Genomic DNA, 23,411 nt, shown 5'->3' with positions numbered 1-23,411 from the left:
TTTTATTATACTCGCCATCTGTTTCTTGGAACCGCTGTCCCTAATTTGAGGTATTTGATCGTGACCTTTAATGCTTCACATGAAATGGATATTAACCAACTCTGCTTCTGTTTTGTAAATCGCATTATAAAACCTTTCAATCAGTAATAAATCAATGTGTGTGAGGTAGAATCACTGTACTAAGTTTATTTTGTCTAGTGCAAAATCTGTGGGAGTGGAAAATGATTGTCTGAACTTGATTGCAGTCTAAATTAAAATGAAAGGACAGTCTTAATTTCATTTATATGGACAATAAAAAAAGCTATATAACAAAACCAGATCCAGCAATGTATTTCAATTTTCCTTGCAACCAGGATCAGCAATCAGCAATGTTTTTGTCAGTTTGTGTGTGTGCAGGGTTCTTAGTGAACATCATTAGCCTATTTCACATTTTTAGCAGTTCTAACCTTTTTTGGGATCATTTTGGATAACACAAGATAGACGGGTAATAGGACCCTGCAAGACAACATTGATCTGCTTGTTGACACATGCATTGAAATCCTGAAGTGCATTCCATTGGCATTAGATAAATGTATTAAGTAAGCCTCCCCTTCCCGAGTACAATATGTAACGTTTTGAAACTATAGACTAGTACTGTTGTATTAAATTAAGGGAATCCATAGTATTGTATAGGAGGTCAGTAAATACCAGCTGTATTATTTCAATAGGAAGGTGTTGTTTTAGGGGGTAGTATTGATTGATAATTTAGTGTAGTGACTGATATGTTACAGCAGCATAGTTTTCAGATTCGAATAAGCTTAAAGTTATAGTTCAGTTTCTGGCTATTATACTTAAAGTGTAAATGTAGTTCACAAACAATACCTAAAGTTACTCTTGCAACACAGTGTGTACTGTGTCTGTCAGGAGGCTTTTACAGGAAAAGAAAACAATTGCATTACGTGTTACTTCCTTATCATACAACGATTATTGCTAACTGAGGACCTGTATTGTATCCTTAGAATTATTTTATTGATCACAAATTATTCATAATATTAGCAGTAATAGTAATATACTCCTAATACAATATAAATACATGTACTTCACTAGATTAATCCGAGCGACTGCATGATGTATTCAAAGAAAGGTAAGTTTGAAATGTTGCATTTGGGTGAAAGCGGAATTACAAGCAATGGCAATGGGTACTTCTCGTTATCCAGTCCTGTTACGCTAATTAGTAATTGTGTACACAAAATGCTCGAATAATCGATTTGATTGTCATGCGCTCTGAACTGTAGCATTATTGATCGATTCATATTGCACACGATATCAAGTTTTTGTTTTTATTCTGTATACCTAAGAATTATGTCGGTAAGTCTTTTAATACTAGTAATACTAATCGCTGGCTATTGTTGACATGGATGAAAAGTATACTTCTGTTAGCAAGAAGCGACACTTCCCATGAAAACTGTAGTTGATCGTGTTTTGAGATTATATAAAAGTCCATTTTAGATTCAAGGTGGTAACGATTATTTTTGTGTACAGGAAAGCAAAATATGCACATCAATTATGCAGTAATTCGTAACGACGACAGTTACTATTTACTGTGTGCTTAGATAGGCATACAATTTCAAGCGTGCAGATCGTTTTAAGACATTGATATCTTTGCATGGACATTTGATTTTACTACGGTACTGAGGAATACTGGGTGTGTACTAGTTTGTAGAAAAGACGCAAGCATTTCCAGGAACAGCTTGACAGTGCTGAGCCTCTTCCGTACTCTGCACAATCGCACTGTGTTTGACGACACACACAAGTAGTAGTAGTATGAGATCCCAGGGGCTGGCAGGTATTTAAACAATGACTGATAGTGTATTGCGAGACACCTGGTCACGTTTTTTATGTATGCCTACAGTGACCTTTGTTGTGCAGAACAGCATGAGTTGGGCAGCCCCATTTTGCACAATGGCTTGAATTACTTGCAAATCAGCTTGGATTTGCACATGTTTTGTAAGACCATCTCTTTATGTTGGAAACAGTCACCGGGGAAAGCTGGGAAATTGGTTGACCTGGGTGCTTTTATATTGTTTGGTTAAGGTGAGACCATAAAGGCAAGGTTAATCAATAATAATTAGTAGACAGTGTCTTATTCTTTTCAAAGGCCTATAATTAAAGCCATTTTTCTTACACTGCGAGATTTGTATTAAATTGTCAAAGGAGCATGAAGGCTTCTTTCCATCTCGGGGGTGTGGTTGATGCGAGTTGGGTCCCAATATTTCCATGTAACTGTCTTGATAGTACAGACCAGCTTAGTTGGCTAGTTACAGTTATTTTGCTGCCCACCGCCTCTGACTGTCCAGTGGCCAAAAAAATCATATTATTGTTGTAACATTGTTGTATTGTACTTCTTAAAATACATAAGACGATCTTCATTTTGATATTGGTCTTTTTATCATTTGGTATTTGGAGGCATTTCTGCCTCCATTAATATCAGTTTAGCTAAGGGGAAAGACATGGAAAAGGCCAACTAAATTATCAATAGTTTCAAAACATGCATAACTTAAATCGTGATATTTTGTGGCTGCTAATTGGTTTCACCCACTGTATAGCTGAAATACATTTTTGTTTTTTAACTTCATAATTAATATGAAGAAATTATGTAATCTCCAATAATGTGCAGAAATATTTTCAATGTAGGAAATAGTACAACGAATAACATAAAGCTAAAAGCAATTACTAAATAATTGTTCAGTGTCAGATAGCTTCAATTATGGAATATGGTATGAAATATTACGCTGCTGGTTAGTTTTTAATTAGTACCCTTAGCAGGTCAGTGAGAATGGAGAAAGATGAAACTGATTTTAATAAGCTGCAGCTTTTAAGATTATAGTTCCTGTGTTCTGTACCTTTCATGTGATTTGACTGTTGGAAGTGAAAGTTGTCACTTTTTATTGCAGCATCAATTAGAAAGAGCCCTCCAGTGCGGTGTAGACACCTGTGTTTTTCATTCTTGTTTATACACGTGTTGGCTCTTCCTGATTCCTATAGTCTTGCAAAGGGTCTTGGTGTAAACCCTGGGATGTTTAAAGTCCTCAGTTTTGCCTGTTATTTTCACACGGGAGTGTCAACAGCCTTTCGTGACAAACAGTCTGCCTTGACATTCAATAGAGTGAGAAAAAATGCTGTAAAGGGTCAGGTGTTGCAGTCCATTAGATCTTCTCAGGGGATTTGACACTTCTGATAGAGGGATAATATGTGTTTGTGGGCATAGCAGGGAGCCAAGGTTGAAGTAGTCACTTGCTATTTTAACTTTGCCCTGTTGTCTCTCAGAATACAAGAATGATTGATTGCTGGGTTCATATTTAACGACACAGGCAACATTTCAGAGAGCTGTGCTTCTTGTCGTGTTATTGGAAAAGAGAGATTCAAATCGTTGGGATGGGATTCATGTTCAAACATGTACTACTCTATAATAATTATATCTCACACAATACTTTATATGCATGTTCAAATAAAAAAATAAAAAATAAAGGTACTGAATTTTAATAAGATTAAATATTTATTTTCAAACCCCATGTCAATTTATATGAGTTTGTTCATTTTGGTAATTGACAGTATAAAGTGATTGTAGGTGCTTGCATTGATTTTATTACACATTTCTTCAGTGCATATTTTGCTATTCACTTCAGTTTCTTGATATAATCAAGTATAATCGAGTCTTTTTTTCTATTTCTCACTGCCAGAATTTAAGCCCTGTGGATTTTCAGTCACACAGGGCTTGGAAACCCTTCATGAATAAAAATAATGATATGTTCAAGAAGGCAAACTCTATGTGTGCCATGCTTGGTACAGTACATTGTGTACATATTGGCCATTCGCAGTTTAAATTTCTGTTGTGACACTGCATGATTGATTGATGCAGAGATTTTTAACATTGATCAAATTGACAGATTTGCCAAAATAAGTCTGTCAATAGGAATACAGTTAAAGGCAACTTGAGCTCCTTGGGCAGTGAAATTGTGCTGCACTGCCCAGAATAGAACAGTCCGGGTTATTTGTGTCATGTTGTCTGTATTAGTAAACACAAGCCCATGCGTCCTGCACATGCACAGAGGGTGAGTTCTTGTTGTGTGCAGTTTAAGGTAGACACATGGCATCGATCAAAGTGCTGACCTGCCAAATGGACGGATCCCCCTCTCTAGACAAACAGAACCGAAGTGCTACTGCTGATTGGACACAATCGAGGCCGAGGCAAATAGAAAATATATTTACACAGCGCCAAATTACTGTTATGCACTGTGTCCCAGCTGTTGATGTTTCTCTCAGTCTAACCAGCCTCCTTATATGACATAACTAGTATCCTGGAGGCTCAATGCTGTTCTTCCTGGGAGGTTGTCACTGCTATGTGGAGGTCAGCTGCATGTCAATCGACAATTGCAAATTACAGTCAAAGACTGGATGATGGGTTTCTTTATAAGTAGAAGAAGGTAGCTTCTGACAAAACAAACAAACATAGAGCAAGCTCAACTAGATAAGGGTTTGTAATTTCCAAAAATCAAAGGTCCAAGATTTGATTTTAATTTAGGCCATTGACACTGTAGGCCTGCAGGAAAAATGGTTGAGTTTAATTATGCAAGGAGAGAGCAGGAGCTGTCCGAAAGAGCTGTGAATAAGAAAAAATGCTCACGTGTGGATTGCTAAAACAAGAAATGAGAAAATGTGGAAGTGCTGCAGAATACATAACCATTGTGGTCTTGCATATCTTTCAAATTGTATTAATCATTTGGCTAGGCAATTTTTTCAGCCTTTTTTCCCCTCCCACACCCTGCTACCCAGCAACATATGCTCTACAGTTTATGAGGTTATATCCATAGTGCATCTTTGAACCCATGGTTCTCATTTAAGTATCAAATTGAAAGGTGTACCAGTGCTGTTTGGCTGATAAATGGGTGAAACGTGGGAGAGTTTTCAATAGGTGTAGTTAGAATAGTTATTTTAGTCCAATAATATGTGTTTGCATTCTCACAGACTCATTATAAGTTTAAGATGAACCATTATATCTGCATTCTGAGACACTACATAGAATCCTTCTCAATTAAAGTAAGAATTATTTTATCTCATTGACTGGAGCAGGTATGGCCAACCCTGTGCTTGGAGAGGCTTGATTCTGCAGATTGTATAGGTCACCTGTAAAAACATAAATGTATATGGAAATCTAAAATACTGATCAACAAAGACTAACAGGAGCAGTACTGGAGACTGCTGACCCAGGGCTATGGATGACAAACCCTGGAGTTTAAATGTTTCCAAAATGTTAAACCGTCATTTATAGGATTCAAAGGTTTTAGATAATATTGGATGTGATGGTGCATAAGTATAATATTTCAGGCCTCCATTGCAATCCACAAACAAAATAGTAATTGAGAGTATTGTATATCAATTCAGAAACATGTATATAGAATAAATATTTTATACCTGAAATGACTTCACACACACTTGCTTGCCTGGAATCAAATATAGCCACGGTACCCCAGCAGAGACGTTATGTTTTATTTTTAAGGAAAATCAATGTTAGTTTCAATACTACTTTAAAAAGAAGCAGTTTGATTAATGTAATTATAGATTAATTAAAGATAAAAAAAAACAAGTGTTTTAACCTTGGAGCTGCCCCTAGCCTCCAAGTGTAAAGTTCTTCCAAGTTCTTCTGTCAAATGAAGGTCTCAGACATTATCTTCTGCGAGAGCTGTCTTCCATGCCTGTGCAGCCTGCCAGTTTATATGCTTCCTTGTCATTATAAACCATGAAGGTGAAGTATATCTTCTAAGAAAATCAATTAGTGTGTGCAAGTATTTACCTTGTCAGACCTCAAGCCGTACTTCATTAACAACAGCAAAGCGCGTAATCCACGGACAGTCTCTCGGGGCGTTTGTGGATCCTGAGCTGTCAATAGGGGTTTTGACCCTGCAGTCACTGAAGAAATAATGTGGAATCAAATGGGCTGCAGCTACACATAAGTACATTACATAAAAGCCCGATCCACCACAGTTCACTCCACTCTAGAAATTAATTATTTTAGCACAACAAATGTGCTACTGGAGTCTTAGTATAATCATATGAAACAGGCATCTGGTTCTATCCCATTTCATTTCACTAATGGCATATTGTTGTGTGAAATAGAAGTTGTTTTATGAAGTTAACTGAAATGTAGCATAACTACAGTAATAACTCACGAGAGTACAAGCCTTTCCAAGCATTCCCCTACATGTAACTTCATTGGTACAGATCATGCAATAGTGTACTGATCCTTGGTACAGTTCATGTAATGCTGTTTACTGATCCTAAACACAACACAACTAATTATTTCAGTTTGCATGGAGGATAAACTTGAGCCAGCTATGCTGCTGCCCTGAGAAAGAAAGGTCAGCTTGAAGACCAGGAATAGGTGACTGTACATCCCTGATAAGTATACTACACAAAGAGTCATTCATAAAGAAATCAGGTTTTCATTAGAAAACACTTTAATTACTTTCAAAACATAGGACGATTCCAATTGGCAATACAACAAAAATGTGGCTATTCACCAGAAACACAGCGGGAGTAAAAGGAATTCAAAATGTACTGCCTGTTTCGTTTGAAATTCGGATGAAATGGTTCAGTTTTTTTGTTGTTATTTTGACCTAGCGGTTTAAGGATTGCATGAACCACTCTCTTGTTTTACCACAGGCTCGTTGAGGTGCTGGCATGTGTTTCTGAGCTGGGGAGGCTAAGGAACATTTCACTAAAGCATTAACATTCCCTGTACAACATGTTCTTAGACCGCATCAGAATTTACTGTTACGGCAACCCTGAGCAGTGCAAGACAAACCAGTAATCTAAGAGAATGAGAAATGAGGCAGAGTGACGAGGCTCAGCACTTATTTTGACAGAGTCCTGAGAATAATGAGTCGAGGTGGCAACCCTCCCGGAGTTGTTCAGAACCTGAGACATGGTGGAAGCTGAAAACAACCCCTTTTCCAGCTACAAAGCACTTTAATTTACAAATTTGATATCGAAGGCTGGCACCACCAAGTTCCAACAGCTACTCATATCAACATGATGGGTGTTTGAAATAGTAGGACATTTTTTTTGTGACTTTCAAACAGTGCTGGCCTCAGCCGGTTGGGCAGGAGGCGATGGTGTGAGAGAGAACGTGTTTGTTTTTAAAGGCTGACAGAGCAGTCCTCGAAAGGATTATGCCTGCTGTTGATTGCAGAAATTAGAAACTTCCCTAGAGTGCAATCCGGGCACCATTGGCAGGTATAAACACTGTTTTTTATGTGGGAAAACAAAAGGGACATTCTGTTGATGCTCTATTGTTGCACTACTAGTCCCAATGTATTTATCATTCCACCAACGAAACACTTTCACACTTTTTATATCAAGAATCCCCATTTGTCATTCCATTTATTTTGACATTTTCTAACTTCAGTATTAATGCTCTGGATGTTTTTACAAGCCAAGGAGTACATCAAGTGACTGACTATTTAATTTCATTATATATTTTGACTTGTAGTTCATGTTAATTAGTGAGTTCTTAAACCAGGTTGAACAGAAAATATCACGATCAGTTGGATTTCTAGAGTTTTCTTAAAACTGAATGAGAGAAAAAAACAAATATAACAAATGTAATACTTTAATGATATTTTGTATATATTGGAGAATTACAAGCACAGTGTTAGTCACAGGGCTTGACGCCTTTGGACATAATGTAAATGTAAAAAGGAAATGGTCTCACTGTGGAATCTCAGGATTTGAGTCATTGCATAATCTGTGTTTGTGTTATAAAGGATATTTCTTTGTTTTGCTTAATGCAAAATAAACAGTCCATGTGACCGTGGGTGATTCTGCAAAGTCTTGGCTTATGAGTGTTAACAGGAACACAAGCCCTAAAGATGAACTAGGAGTGCCACTAGCCTCTTCCCTCTTTTCTGGCTCTAATATGCCAGTCATGCAGTTTGTTACAGAAAACTGCCTGTGGGGAAGGCACGCCACTGATTTGAGACTGAATGCTGCATTTTGAAAGTGATCTGCCAGTTAAGCTATCACTGTTGCTAGAAATATTATATGTAGAATTGCCATTGTCTATGTGTCATCACAGTTCCAATTAGCATAACTGTCTGGAATAACAGAAAGTGTCTTGGTGTCAATGGTGTGCTTTGCCAACCATTTATGAACTTAAACACAGTGTTTCTTCATAGAGCTCCAGACAGAGAATATGTATACTGTGGTAAAACCTTACATTTTAAAAGATTGGACTAATTCAGCTAAATTCAGCTAGCAGTTACAAATGAAATATAGACCTTGTAATCTGAAAGGTTGATTTATTTTATGATGTTTCCAGGGGTCTTTGCTACCCTGATAAATATACACGTGGAGACATGGAAGGGTAATTTGTACTTCTTGGATTTGCTCTTTGTATGACCTGACATTCAGGTCTCTTCATGTCTTGTTATTCTTAACAGGCGTCTACTGGGGTTTTGTCTTTTATTTAGTGCACATAGTGATGTTTCTGCTGTGTGCTAACCTGTGTCTATCAGCATCTGCACAAGCCGGTATGTCTATCATATTACTACACCCATATTCTGAACATCGGTTTCATTCCTTGGGCAATCTGTTAGGAAGATACACAGAAATACCTCAATAGATTACAACGTTATCATAAACTTATACCATGTCAAAGCAATTAAACTAAATAAATACACAAATTGGTAATAATAGTAATAATAACAACACAAACTGGCAAGTGATGAATAAATTAAAAAATACAAAAATAAATGCATAGAGGCATAAAGCACTACTTGTCCAACAATGCATACAGATTATTTATGTCTAAGGGTATAGACCAGTGGCTCTTAACCTTTTTACAGGCAGGCACCCCCTGCTGCGATCCACAATCACTGTTTTCTCAAATGAACTGCTGTGTCTCGCACCCCCCGAAAGGGCATCCCCTGGGGGTGCGTGTATCCCTGATTAAAAACCCCGGTTATAGATTGTGTTCGTTCATATTTATGAATCAGAGCAAAATAACAACACATACATTATACGCACACACACACATGTATATATATTGACGCTGTTGGTAAAACACCTATACATAAGTCGCATTATGTTTTCTTAAGATGAGTAGATAGATAGATACATAACAACAGTAGAATAAGAATGAACCCCTCACCTTCAAAATAAATAAATAAATAAATAAATAAATAAATAAATAAAATTTGGGAAAACACCCCTCTGCTCTCCGGCAGTGTGGATGCCCAGCCCTGCACGTTCACAATGAGGAGCTCAGCTGGTGCCTCCAAAATCTGAGCTGCCTGCAAACCAGCCTACATGAAGTACGTGCGCTCCTGAGGCCAAGGATGGTGGTTGTGTGGGTTGGGGGGGTGTTAGTGGCATATCCACTGCTGGTGTGTAGAGCCCTCTAAACAAACGTTTGGTTGGGGAATTGATTTTTGTATGCGTTTGTTTAGCATCATACATGTCCTCATCCATCCATGATATAAAATCAACATTTACACTGCACGCACACTGCAATTCATTCACATGTGTCTGTTGAAAAATACAATTTACAAACACAAATGAATACGCGAATTTCTTCCTGAACAAAGAACAGCATTTGGGTAATCACGACTCGTTTATGCAGTTCAATTTGTAACTATTTCATTGCATTTTTTTTTTTTGGTAAGTGCCAACAACTGCATCGCTTTGTTCAGAGCGTCTGCAGCCCCGAGTTTGCCCGCCAGGCGGCGTGTTCGCGGCTGCGCGTTTTGGGGGAGGACTGTGACGCCACGCCTTCTCTACAGCGTGCGTCACCATCGGCACGTTGCACAGCCGGCCTCCCTGCTTAAATAAAGGATGTGGGCCACAGTTTCCCCAGATTAAAATACCGGTATAGTAACAGCGCAGGTAGGTGTGCGACCATAAGGAGAATCCTTCCCTCACATGAGCTCTGGGTCGCCTTTCTACAATATATTGGTTTTCTCAGAAACGACATTGTCGTGTTTGCGTGTGACGAAGCCATTTGAAGGAAACCGGACTGCCTGCGTCGAAGCGACAATGTTTCATCTGCGTGTTAATCATTAATTTGGTCTTTTTTTTTTTAATTCTAATTCTGAAGAACCCATTTTTTTTTTTTTTTTTTTTTCGATTGATAACTGAACTTTCTTTTTAAACCATCCGAAGAAAAGGATACACATAACAGGATTTCGTACATCACTATGCCTAGGGAGCTCACGCAAAACAGAATCCAAAAGATCTGGATTCCGACGAAGGATGACGTGCCGGCGATACCCAGCGCACGTAAGTACCGCCGGATTGGGCCTCATTTGTGCTACATTGTTAGCCGCTATAATCTGGCTATTTTGTCCGCTGCTTTTGCTTTCTTCAGCCGGCTCTGCTGTGATGTAAATCGGAATTCCCTTGCGGGCGAGTGGCGCAGTGGCTGATCCGCCCAGTAGTTTCCCCGCTTCCAGTGCGCGACTTGTGCTGCTAGTCTGTTAACCTCTTTTTAAACCTGTTTGATCGGTATTTACTGCCGGTTCTCACCAGTCATATCATTACTGCGCGTTTTGTGTTTCGCCTGTAATTGAAACCGAGTGGCGCTGCTGTTGTGTAACTTGAGGCGAGGCTGAGCTGCGGGTCGCTCTTGCGGGCTCCGGTGGAAAGGGATCCGCAGCGAGATGCGCACATGTCGGCACCGCTGTTCATATGGGGTCGCTGTTGTAAAGGAGTGCAGTGTCTTAAATCTGTTGGGAATGGGCTCTTCTCCCGTCACACAATAGAGGGAGGGATAACTGGAGTGCAAACCGGTATCTCTTATCTGACCATCTACACATCGATTGCTTTAGTTTTGTTTTAAACCTTACAATTACAATTGTTTAACAATGTTTCCACTTTACTCTCTAATGTAGCTGGGCATTTATTGCTAATGGTTTCATGTTAATTGCGTTTTATTCATCAAGCAAACCTCTTTGATCCTTTCTGGGGGGATACTTGCATTGGGTCTTGGAGTTATCCAGCTATTTAAGTTATTTCAATCCGCACAAACCGTATAGAGTTTGGGGGTTACAGGTGTCCGGTTGAGGATTTAAAACAATGGCTTTGATAAGCCTGAAGAGCACCGATTAACACATCAAACAACCGCAATAAATGCACCACAGGCATATGTTAATTAGTATGCATGTGGTAATTTGTACGATTGGATGTTAACAAGGTGCAGTCACTTCTGATCGTCAAATGACTGAATCCTAAAATCAATTAACTTCAGTGTCTGTAGCTGACGATTATGTTGGGGGGGGGGGGAACTGCATTTATAGAGTTGAGAGAGGTCCTACTGGCTTGTTTTAAACCAATGTATGTAATGCAGATCTATATAATTCATTTTTTTGACATCCCCTTAGAAGTTTTATGTTAGATCTTCAAACTGCTTTGTTTGAATTTGCGGTCAATTGACCCCCTGAGGGGAGAGGGAGAAAAAGGCCGTGCTTTGTAAGGAGGTTTATGTGGCTTTAAGAAGCCGCTGTGTCCTGCATGCCAATTAGCACAATCTTTGCGGAGGGCCTGATGGAAGGAGCGTTGCTATAGTAACCATTGAGGATCTCCGGCTTAACAAGCAGCGGCATCGCACCTCCCGAGCAGCGAGGCGGCCTTGGATGACTAACACAATTGGATGCAGGCCCGGAGGGGGGAGAGAGGAGAGAGAGAGAGTGTGAGTGTGTGTGGTGGGGAGCTCCAGCCAATGAAAAGGTATCCGGAATTTCTAAGTAGGGTATTCAGTCAGGGCGGTGAAGCGCGAAGTCATGCGGCGCAGTGGGGACGCAGGCAGCTGATGGAACTATGACGTCAAAAGAGGGGTTGCCTGTAAACCAGATTCTAGAAACGAGCCCCCTTCATTCTTGCTGCTCGTACATGAGCGTTTGCTGGTTAACTAATTCGCAAGTTGCAATACAATACAGTGGGCGAACACTTATTGCCTAGACTGAATTTGTGAACATTTTTATTTTATTAATTGGAACGCTAGATTTTCATAAATCTGTGTTTGGCCTGATAAGTTTCCTCCTAAAATAAGCATGTCACACTACTGGTATTTCTTCTGACAGCCCTTCAAACATTGCCTAACCAGTTATTATTATTTATTTGCATTAAACTATACAGTATTGATTTCCCTGGGTTTTCCTCTAGTCTTATTTGATCATAATTTTAATGAACACTTTATTTACCAACAAATGTGATCTAGTAACTTATTTGACATGCCTATGTTTACTTACGAGAGTGAGTTCGCCTTTTAAGGTTTATTGGATTAACAATTCTGTTCTCCCAGTCACAATCCAAGCCACAGGGTTTACAGTATGAACTGTATAGAATCGGGTGGTTATTCTGTAACTGTTCAGATCATTGTTACAAAAGTCCTCTGTAACCTTTCCCCTTAAATTGATCCTAAACTATGAAGAAATGTTACCTTATGAACTCCAAATTGTTACAGCCTTCATGGTTAATGTTGCAATATCTTTGAAGAAGGGAAGGTTTTGCAATGCAGGCTTAATTCCCTTAATGCCCATTTTGTAATGAATTTTTTTTTTTTTTATAAATCATGTTGCTTAAGTGTCAGCAATTTTAAAACGTCAAAAGGGAAAGTTGAAATGTTATGTTCACTGGATCTAATGCACACAGCCAGCTGACCAGATAGAAGGAGATTATAGAGGGATTTCATGACCATCATCTTGCATTATACCTTGACACTATTTAAGGATTTTAATTCTTGCTGACTTGTTTTTCATTGTCATTGTATGGGACATCCTGATTGAAACTGGGATCAGACATCTCCTTTCATTAAAATGAGCAATACTGGAAAACCCTAACTTAAGGACATGTGTTGGGTATTGCTGCCAAAGCAGGAGACTACTCTGTTGATCTTAAGTTTGACACTAAGCACCTGTACATGATGTCTGAATATAGTGGAAGACTAAAGTAGATATTTTATTCACTGACTTTAGTCTGCCCTTTGGGAAGTTAACAAATGCCTCGTCTGATTTGAATCCAGTACACATTAACTTCTAATGGTGCAGGAATTATGGTAGAGTGTGGTGGAAAGTACCTTTTCATTACCTTGACCCAAACATCCTGTATTTGATGCAGCTTGTGTTAATCGCTGGCTGTCACTTATTAATCTGGCCCTTGGCTGTGGATTACATTTCTGCAGAATAATGCGAGTTTGTGCAGAACGCTCACATGTGCTCTCGCAGCTGTCACATTGCAATGTTGCACGTGCCGGTGGTATAAACTACACACTGCAGAGCAGATATTGTCACCACATCCAGCAGCAGCCAAACATGCTGTCTTTCCCCTGGCATGCAGGGCTTCATCTTGGAGAGTGACCCAGTTCTTCTGTGTACTAGATTATGGTCTAGTCTGTGGAATTAGGATGAGGAAAGGGCTAGGAATGCAGGCTGTTCTTAATGAAAGCCACGTGCATTTCTTGTAAACATTTTGCTTTTTTTTCCCCATAGATTTATTGGTCACCAGACAATTTTCTTAGTTTTCAAAGTGTCTCCTTGTCTTGGTCTGATTTGTCTCCACTTTATGAATTTAGGTTTCATGTTTGTTTTATAGTTTGTCACACTGGAATGATTTATGCAATACAAATGCATGCAATTTGTTGTAGTTATGTGCTTTGATTATCACATAACTAGTTAAATCTGAACTGACACCTAAGCTTATTTTTGCTTATCTTGGTATAGATAAAAACCTTCTTGCAGGAAATCAAGTACTGCCTCAATATATTATAAACCTTAATTCTATAATGCCTTTCATGAATTCAATCCGCTTTACAAATAGATGGCTGCTTCAGAGTGGAGAGCCTAATGAAATCAATGGTTTCTTTCCACACAGCTTGCAGTCCCAATCTGACCAATTCACCCACTGTGATTGTTATGGTTGGCCTGCCTGCCCGGGGAAAGACCTACATCTCGAAGAAACTCACCCGCTACCTCAACTGGATTGGTGTCCCAACCAAAGGTATACTACATGCACATTGAAACTGATTGCCCTTGGCTAGAGTAGTTACCAATGTAATATTAGCCTTCTTTATAAACCCTGATGGCAAATAACCTCTGTTTGTTTGGTCTGTTACAGTGTTTAATGTTGGAGAATACCGCAGAGAAGCAGTCAGGCACTACAGCTCCTATGACTTCTTTAATCCAGATAATCAAGATGCTATGAGAATAAGACAGTGAGTGATGGTCTTTGGTTTTAAACATTTCGATGGTGAATCTGCAAGTCATTACTCACTGCATGCTGGTGCCCCTTTTCCAGTGTATGTATCCTTACTGATTTTGCTTTGCTTTCAGACAATGTGCTCTAGCTGCACTCAGAGATGTCAAAATCTACCTTACTGAAGAAGGGGGTCAAATTGCTGTAAGTTATTCACGTTTATTTCCCTATAGATGCATTTATTCCAGAAACCTTTGATATGAATGCACTGCACTTTTCCCTCAAATCCTAGATTCTTAGTATATCAATGTTCAAGCTTCACAAACTCTCATTGATAGACTCCTTATAGGGAGACCTGAATCTCTTAAGTCAAGTCATATTAAATTTGTGTAATTTAAAAATCACTGAAGTGGAGACCATGAAATGGTAACTCGTTGGCAAATACTAAATCTACATAAAATAATGTTGAGAGTTTTATTCTGAAATTTTAAATGGTATAATGTTTACATTTCCTGCACCCAGTGTTTAACATGGTCTTTTACCAAACTAATGTCTCCTGAGCTTTTCCTGATAAAATGTCTATATATCTGTAGTACTTGTACACAAGTCAATATGTAATATTTTCATTTGTAGGTCTTTGATGCCACCAACACAACCAGGGACAGGAGAGACCTAATCCTTAACTTTGGCAGTGAGAATGGATTCAAGGTTAGTGCATTTATCACCTGTATTGATGAGTTCACTGACCAATTTGGAAAAAGTTAATGTTGACAGACCATAGTCTTAAGTACAGTATTGATATCTAGTGTTGCATATCTCTGACCTTTACACTGTCAAAAATGAAGAAAATGTGTTCATAGCTCCCCAGGTTTTATTACTTTTTAACTTTTTTTTTATTTTTATTTCCCTTTAAATTCCCTTGCAAATAAAACCTCTGCATTTTTCTAGGTTTTCTTCATTGAGTCTGTTTGTGAAGATCCAAACGTTGTTGCAACTAATATAATGGTGAGTCCATGTGCTGCCCAGCTTCCTGAAACAGTATTCGCCCTGAGCTTATACTTGGCTTTGTGGGGGAAAAAAACACGTAATATTTTGGATTTTATTAACGCAAGTTGTATTTCAGTAGTGCACTAGTCTTTGTAACATTGCCTTATTAGGAGAATAGCTTCTGTTTTTTAGTCTTGTGCTCCTGTGAAAGTGTGACCCGTGCGTCTCTTCTCAGGAAGTGAAAGTGTCTTGTCCAGATTACAAAGACTGCAACCGCACGGACGCTGTGGAAGATTTCATGAAGCGAATCGAGTGTTACCGGGCCTCGTACCAGCCTCTGGATCCCGATCGCTATGACAGGTATTCACATCCTTATGCCTCAGTATTGGACTGCCTGTTCTTGCAACAGACAGCTGAGGTAATTTCATTTTAACCCTATAGCTTTAGTCCAGTTACCTTGCCATTTCCATGCATGGAATGGTAGCTGTTTTGTCCACAGGTGGAATGTTAATGTTTCTTTCCACCTCTTTTTTTCCCCCCAGGGAGCTCTCCTTCATTAAAGTCATAGATGTGGGCCGCAGGTTTCTGGTGAATCGGATCAAGGATCACATCCAGAGTAAAATTGTGTACTACCTCATGAATATCCACGTCCAGCCGCGCACCATCTACCTGTGCCGCCACGGAGAGAGCGAGCACAACCTAAAGGGCAGGCTTGGAGGAGACTCTAGCTTGTCAGTCAAGGGGAAGAAGGTATATGTCCACCTTGTCTGCAGTGGGGCGTCAACCCTGTTCCTCCAGAGCCACAGTTCTGTAGGTTTGGCTGTGAAAATGACTACTCTGCTCCTTCTTTGTGTAGTTTGGTGCAGCCTTGGCCAATTATGTGGAAGAACAAAACCTGAAGAACCTGAGGGTCTGGACCAGCCAGATGAGGAGAACAATTCAGACTGCTGAGGCTCTTGGGCTCCCTTATGAGCAGTGGAAAGCCCTTAATGAGATTGATGCTGTGAGTTTTGTTTCTTCCATCCTTTCAAAGTTATTTTGATTTTTACCTCTAGTTGTTACCCAGCATGATGGTGTTCTGTCCCCCACAATGAAAGGAATAAGAGTTTGTGCTCTTCCTTAAGGGCATGCATTAAATGTGTTGTGCTGAAGTTCTTTCTCAACTGGAAATGTACTGCCCATAAAGCAATGTCTTTGAGCTGCTCATCTCCAGACTCTTCTATAATTGAAAATGTCTCTGCCTGCAGGGAGTGTGTGAGGAAATGACATACGATGAGATCAAGGAGCGTTACCCTGAGGAGTTTGCCCTGCGTGATCAGGACAAATACTACTACCGCTACCCCACAGGCGAGGTACGGAGGGTTCCATGTTGCATGGTTTACCTCAGCTTGGTTATGTCATTCAGCATGTGACCTGCATTCTGTTTTTGTTCTTGTTGATCTGTCTTTTTGAAGTCTAATACAGCACGCAGAATTACCTGTAGTCTTTTATTTTGTTGATGGGCAATACATGGGTTGAATGCTGCGAAAGCATTCAAGGTTGCTTTCATTTACTTTAATTATGTTGGTCTGCCTATTGGAAGCTCTAATGGTCTGACTTGCCTCAAGTGTTTGGTAAATCGAACACCCGTGGGTGTAATAGTCACTGGGTGATTTTAAAGCACATTAAAACTAATTGCACTTTCCATAATTGGAGTGTGGGCTTTAAATGCATAGATATTTTGGAGCTAATGGGTTGAAGGCAGCTGACACAATTTACATGGGCATGTTGGCAAGATCCTTGTCCTCTTGCCTTGCATTCATCTGTGTCAGGAGATGTTCTGAAACTGTGGAGGCCAAAAGCTTGCAATTGACGGTAGTTTTGATTCCCTGTCTTCCTGCAGTCGTACCAGGATCTGGTGCAGAGGCTGGAGCCCGTGATCATGGAGCTGGAGAGGCAGGAGAACGTTCTGGTTGTGTGCCACCAAGCCGTCATGAGGTGTCTTCTGGCCTACTTCCTGGACATCAGTGCAGGTGTGTCTTGGTCCCCCCCCACTTGGAAGTGAAATGTTCATAAAATGTCTCTTAGCCTTGTAGAAGGGTCTGTACTTTGGGTTTGTGGTTTCATGTGGGTGTAATGCTGGCTTTCTATTACAGAGGAGATGCCTTATCTCAAGTGTCCTCTACATACAATCCTGAAACTCACTCCTGTTGCATATGGTAAGTAGTAACCCAGCCATGGGGAAACTTGCTTTGTCTGCTTCGCAATTGACTTGAATGTGATGGCTTCCCTTTTAGTAAGGGGTCCTGTCTTATTTGAAGTTCAATCAACTTGGCAAATGTGAAATTTTAAATTTGTTGAAAAGTGTTTTATTTTTTTCCCCTCTTTCTCCCCCCCCCACCCCCTATAGGCTGTAAAGTTGAATCAATTTATATGAACATTGAGGCAGTGAACACACACCGGGACAGACCAGATGTAAGTACCTACTGTAGAGCAGTTCAGATCAGTTATTGATGATTTGCAATGCCTGCCTTTACCTTCCCACCCCTTGATGCCACCATATGGTTGGCTGTTGTAATGTTTGCAGGTCCCAGCTTTGCTAACCTCCCTTCCTCCCTACCCCCTAATCTTCTGTAGCCATGCATTTTCATCAAACACTTCAGTGTTCTAGATTTCATATTCCTAGAAACCAGCCACTTAAGATAATCAGATGCATGCTGAAATATTTAAAAAAATCGTACATGTTTTCACTTCTTGGTAGCTATGCGTTAATGCATCACACTCGCTGATTAATCTAGATGCGAACAATTGGAGGAAGATGCATGGATAGGGACTCTTTTTGCTGAAGGATAGGTTTTGCTGAAGATGATCTGTGAATTGACCTTTCCTTTGCTTTGCTCGCTGAGACTCAACTGACCATTTCCTCTCCTTGCTTTGAGCAGGATGTAAAGAAGGGGCCTTGCAGCCTCATCAGACGAAATAGTGTTACCCCGCTGGCAAGTCCTGAGCCTACTAAAAAGCCAAGAATTAACAGCATAGATGAACACATGGCCTCAACCTCCGCTGTTCTGCCGTTGTGCGTCGCCTCCGATATTCCCACATCTCTACCTGGACAAGTTAGTTCATGTTTTTATTTGTTGCCTGTTACTCCCTTAACTTTTAACAAAAGGTTTTTGATAGTGGCAATTAATTTGAAAGCATCTTCCAAATAGATTCTATTCTTGCGATCCTAAAATATTTTGGGAATTTTAAGCTCTTATTTGACTGGCATGTTAAACCAAAGTGAATTTATCTAATTTTGAAGCCTGAATAGTGAATTATTTTCTTAATGTGGTACTGTGCAGTTTGCCTTAATGCTTGTGTCTTTGCATCTCTGTGGCTTTACAAAGTTACTTTTCTTTCCCCCTGGCCACAGCATTGGCTTGGTAAAGCTTGCTTGTAAGTATTGCTTCTTTCCTCTTTCCACCTTGAAGGAGTTGTTGAATCCAATAGAGTAGCCACTGCGCTCCAGTAAGGCTAGACCTAGGTATTGAAACTAACACATTGCTGTAATTTCTTGCTTGTAGATTTTTACAGCAATGACCAATTGCATGGATAAAAAGTAATGATCTTGTGGGGATAAAATGATCTGTGCTCTTCATTTGCCTATCGCTCATAATTCCCAGTGTGCATAAGGATTCATTTGAATCTCTTAATTCCGGGTACATTTAAAAATCTATGCATATACACTATTTGTTTCTACAAAATGCAGCATTTTATTCAATGAACAGAATTCACAGGACAGTTTCTGCCTTTTAATAATTGCTTCATAGTCATGTTTGGTTGGTCAACATTGACTGACTGTTCTGGCTCACTTCTGTTTTCTTTCCCATTTTCTTCTTAAAGAAGATCCATTTTCCATTATCTCAAACTTTTCTCCTTGCTAGTATTTCAAAGGTAAAAGGCTTTGGTCTTCAAATCTTGGATTTTAACCGACCCTGTAGTGTTGCAGAAACATTTCTATAGAATAAATTGGTCAGGCCAAGCTTTAGCTAAGTCTCTGTGGCAGTTGCTAGCTTCCCGGAACTTATGGCCCAAAGCGTTGAATAAAGCCTTGTTTTGTCTGCATTAATTTGTATAGAATAACTTCACTTTAGCTCAGTTTCCCAAGATGTTTAGAAATGCTTTTAGTCGTTCTAGCGCTCAAGGATGTTTTGAAATAATTTTTCCATTTGTAATTGCCTTGCAGCATTAATCTGGAGGTGTAGGATATTGTAGAGTAAAAAATAAGCCTAATTAAATGAAGCCCACACAAAGATTTAAATATAATCTTCTGCAAGGATGTATAGATGGATATATATATATAATATATTTTTTTTAATGGTTTGTGGTGGCCTGTGGGTTCAATTATAAGCATAATTACTTTTTTAATGGCCCCAGAGATGGAAAGAATTTAAAATGCATGTAAATGTATTTGGCATCATATTGTAGCCTGGTTTGTGTTAAGGGTTTACAGTACGTTCTAAAGGTGTTTTTTACTTTTTTAGGATTCTAATAAGCGCATAATATACAAAACTGTTGTAAAACTAGAATGCATTTCCATGGTCTTCCAATCGATCAATTTCGATCTGCTGGAACTTGAAGGATGCAATAAAAGCACCCGAGAACTCCGCAGCTAGCATCAGAGTCCTGAAATGTAGAATGTTTCCTGGAAAGGTTTTAACTCCTGCAGAAGGAATTGTTTAGCAGCTAACGCTTACAAACAGGGTCATGCTGTTTTAGGTGTGTGTTGTCCATGTCTATCTGCACCTGGCAGTTCAGGCCTTGGTCACTGGCTTCAATTTGCATGCTGCATCTGGATGCTTGCCCTTCATTTGCATAGTTTTGTCTACTGCAGTCTAGATTGACTTGTCTGCATTTGTGATTGACTGACTGATTTTAATTATTTATTCCTACAGAACTTGAAAAGGATACCTTCAGATCTTCAGGGGATTTTGGAGGACCAGCCCTAAAGCTCCTCTCTGCCACTCAGTTGACATTTTGCACGCTGAACTTGCCATGATCTGTAAAAGGGGGTGTTGACTTTCCTTTTTCTGTTCTGTAATTATCATCTGAGAAATGAACTGGACATCGCTGATGGCTAATTTGAAGAATATCAAATCACTTTCAGTTAATTGAATGTGTTGCCACTGTCATTTGTAAGTGCTTATAGTACACCAATAACATTTTTGTAAATACAATTGAGGATGTTTTTCTGCATATCTGTAAATATTGTATATAATTGAATGATTCAGGATTAATTAAACTGAAGTTGAAATATTTGTAAAACTGAGAAATGCAAGATGTTAACTACTTTCTTGCCCTTAGCTTTACAAGTATAGTTCAGTAAATGGTTGGTCTTGGTTCACAGGGCTGTTAACAGGAAAATGCTAATGTTGTGCAAGAATCCTGCAGTTCTATACCCATGAAGTACTGTGCTTGACTAAATTAAATGTCTGTCGGTGTGTGAGGTCATCCAGCATCTGACCAAAAACCCACATCATTGTAACTGCATGAGGAGGATACAGATTATAACCAATATTTTCTTCACTTGTCTACATGCACTTTTAAAAGATTTTAAAATGCACCTTGTTGTAGAATGTAAGGAAGTGTGTATGTGTTCATTATATCTATAATGTATGTATGATGGATTAGGATACACTCTAGCTAAAAAGACTTAATTCAATCAATTCCGTCTACATGAGTCAAAAAATTCCAACAAATTTCACCGTTTTACAGCATGGAATGTATCATGGACTTGACCCAGGTTTCTTTATTTTTTTTAAATGTACTGGATTTTCTTTTTTTTTTTTAAAGCACTCTTAGGGTCGTAACAGACTTGCACCCAAAACATCACTTATGTTTACTGCTTAATAGTGAGTTGTAACTAAAAACTTTTCTGGCACCAAGTAAGCATTGAAACTAGTGCCTGGATTAAATCAAAACTGATTCCACCACCACCCAATGCTTGACTTGATTCTGTAGGATGGTTGAATGTAGCAAGGCATTATAAACTACTAGGTCTATACATTGTAATGTGGTCAGTGGGAAGGAACATTTGAATTAAATCTGGTCTGGATCTACCAAGCTGGGAATGGAATGGAATGTGAAAATTTAACTTGTACATAGATTTTCTTTTTCTTTTTAAACAAGGGATCATTTTAAATCCTTGTTTTTCCCTTTAATTTTTTCACAAGCTTTCAATAACTTCTCTTAAGGGGACCTTGGGATTTGTACTGATTCTCTAAAGCAGGGACCTAGCCAGCTTGTATTTCACTACTTTTTAACATTACATTTTTCTTATGTATTTTTTTATTTTATTTAAAGATTTATTTCTGGAGCATGTTTCAGTGATGCTCATGTTACTAGACCCTTTGGGTCTTTTTGTTGGTACAAATGCTGAGAGTATTGAACGCAAGCAATATTGTGATGTGTGACTGAAGTCTGTCTGAGATTGGGTTTACATTTGGGGTGGGAGGGGATAACTCAATTGTACATTATTGCATATAGTTATAAATTTACCTCTAGATGCTGTACTTCCTTAAGTGGTTAGGTTTGGTAGAGGTTAACCGCAGTGCCTAGTGCTGGTCTTGCACAGTAAACATTGCTTTCTACATTTAGGTTGCACAATTCAAGGGCTGGAAACAAACCTCTTGGCTCTCGTCTCATTACATTTTGCCCTTCCAGGGTACTTTTTCAGACTTCCATTTTGTATTGTATTTATGTATTTATTTTTGCTCTTGTCTAGGGTTTTTCTTTTATTGAAATTTTTTTTTCTGTACTCTTTTAAAGTGTTTTTTTTTTCCAGAAAGATGGCAGATGTGTTAATATGAATTCCAGAGCTGTGTCTTATGTTCAATGGTATGAAAGACTTCCTGCAGCTTTGAAAATAGTTTATTTTTAGTCTTAATCTAATTTGCATTGGAAATGTTATGTATATGAATTTGACTCTAGGGATTGAATAATTTGTTCATGGGAGATGGAGAACCAAAGTGTGTGTGTGAGTGTGCAGGAGAGTACAATGACCCTAATTAAACTTGGTTGACCTAATAGAAAGTTTAGGGGTTTAACAGAGTAGATATTACAAATACACCAGACTCAAAGCGGTCACTAATCTCTTGAATTTTTATAATTGAAGTCCATTACACTGTTCTGTAACCTAACAAATGGCAATAGATGCATATACATAAGCATGAATAACTAGCTACATGCAGTCATTTGACTTTGTTGGCTTCCTATACTTGAATCTTTTTTTTTGGTATGTTTGTTTTAACTGTTTAACAAATATTTATTTATCTGTATTTAGACATTCATGGAGACCTGCTTTATAAAGCTCTGACACCCCACCTGTTGTGCTCTGTATTTGTCTGAGGTATGCCTGAATGAAAGAATGCTGATTTTTAGTCAAACCGGGTATGCCTTTCAGAAATGTGTATATTTTGCAGTTGCTGGACCAATAAATTACATTGTAATCAATTTACATCTTGCTTGTGAATTTATTTTCCTTTTCTGACACTTGTATGCCTTGAGCTGAGGTTTGCTGGTTTGAATCCAGCTCATTTCAAAAGCTTGGTGGTGCGCAATAGGTGATTTAAAAAAAAAAAAAAAAAAAATGCACCGTAACATTCATATCTTTCCTGTACATCGCACATGTACCTTTCCCCATGCCCTTTTAACACTTCTCCACTTTGCTGAGGTAAGCGGATCCATTTCTATCTGGTAATGATTTGTTTCAGGTTGATCGCCTATACAGAATTGGCAGTCCTGCAATGGAATGGCTTTCATCAGAGATTTGGGCTCACCTGGGTTGTGTTCTGGTTCTTGGTTTGCCTTCTGTTTTTAGGAGTTGACTGGTTAATTCTGTCTATCTTTTAGTTTTCCCCCACTGGCCAAGACACCCCTAGTGCAACAGTGCTCTAGCGCTGACATGACTGCAGTAGCACCTAACACGTTCGTCCCAATATACTGGTGAAAAGGAGACCGTTAAATGAAATGCACGTCCTACACACTGACTGGCTGGTTATAGAGATTAATGGAAAATGACAATGCAAATGTCAATAGTCCAGCTTGGGGCCTGGTAAGTCTTTAGTGAGGTCGAATACAGAGACAATCAAACCATACACGATTTGCTGCTCTCACGTGTGTGGATTTTGTGGGGGAATTGATTCCCAACTCGGAGAAATCATTCTGCACTCTATTTATTG

General features: G+C 39.0%; 1 protein-coding gene across 3 annotated transcripts; it reads left to right on the top strand.

The window, feature by feature from the left end:
* Positions 1-951: 951 nt before the first annotated feature.
* Positions 952-22,683, top strand: pfkfb3 (6-phosphofructo-2-kinase/fructose-2,6-biphosphatase 3). Of its 3 annotated transcripts, XM_066705100.1 has the most exons (16): positions 9,833-10,314; positions 13,903-14,028; positions 14,146-14,242; positions 14,361-14,427; positions 14,857-14,931; positions 15,172-15,228; positions 15,446-15,570; positions 15,753-15,960; positions 16,067-16,213; positions 16,458-16,562; positions 17,093-17,222; positions 17,346-17,408; positions 17,600-17,664; positions 18,132-18,305; positions 18,605-18,627; positions 20,127-22,683. In XM_066705100.1, exons 1-16 carry the CDS (start codon positions 10,233-10,235, stop codon positions 20,131-20,133), a joined length of 1,551 nt encoding a protein of 516 aa, XP_066561197.1. In that variant the 5' UTR covers positions 9,833-10,232; the 3' UTR covers positions 20,134-22,683. The 3 variants fall into 3 exon arrangements, with proteins under 3 accessions (XP_066561198.1, XP_066561197.1, XP_066561196.1); XM_066705101.1 differs by lacking the exons at positions 9,833-10,314; positions 18,605-18,627 and adding an exon at positions 952-1,123; XM_066705099.1 differs by lacking the exon at positions 18,605-18,627 and having other exon boundaries at positions 9,835-10,314.
* Positions 22,684-23,411: the final 728 nt, after the last annotated feature.

Source organism: Amia ocellicauda, chromosome 5 (assembly GCF_036373705.1).
Source record: "Amia ocellicauda isolate fAmiCal2 chromosome 5, fAmiCal2.hap1, whole genome shotgun sequence".
In the NCBI taxonomy this organism is placed as follows: domain Eukaryota; kingdom Metazoa; phylum Chordata; class Actinopteri; order Amiiformes; family Amiidae; genus Amia; species Amia ocellicauda.
Note: the sequence above shows the minus strand (reverse complement) of the source record. Positions and strands in the feature narration are given on the sequence as shown.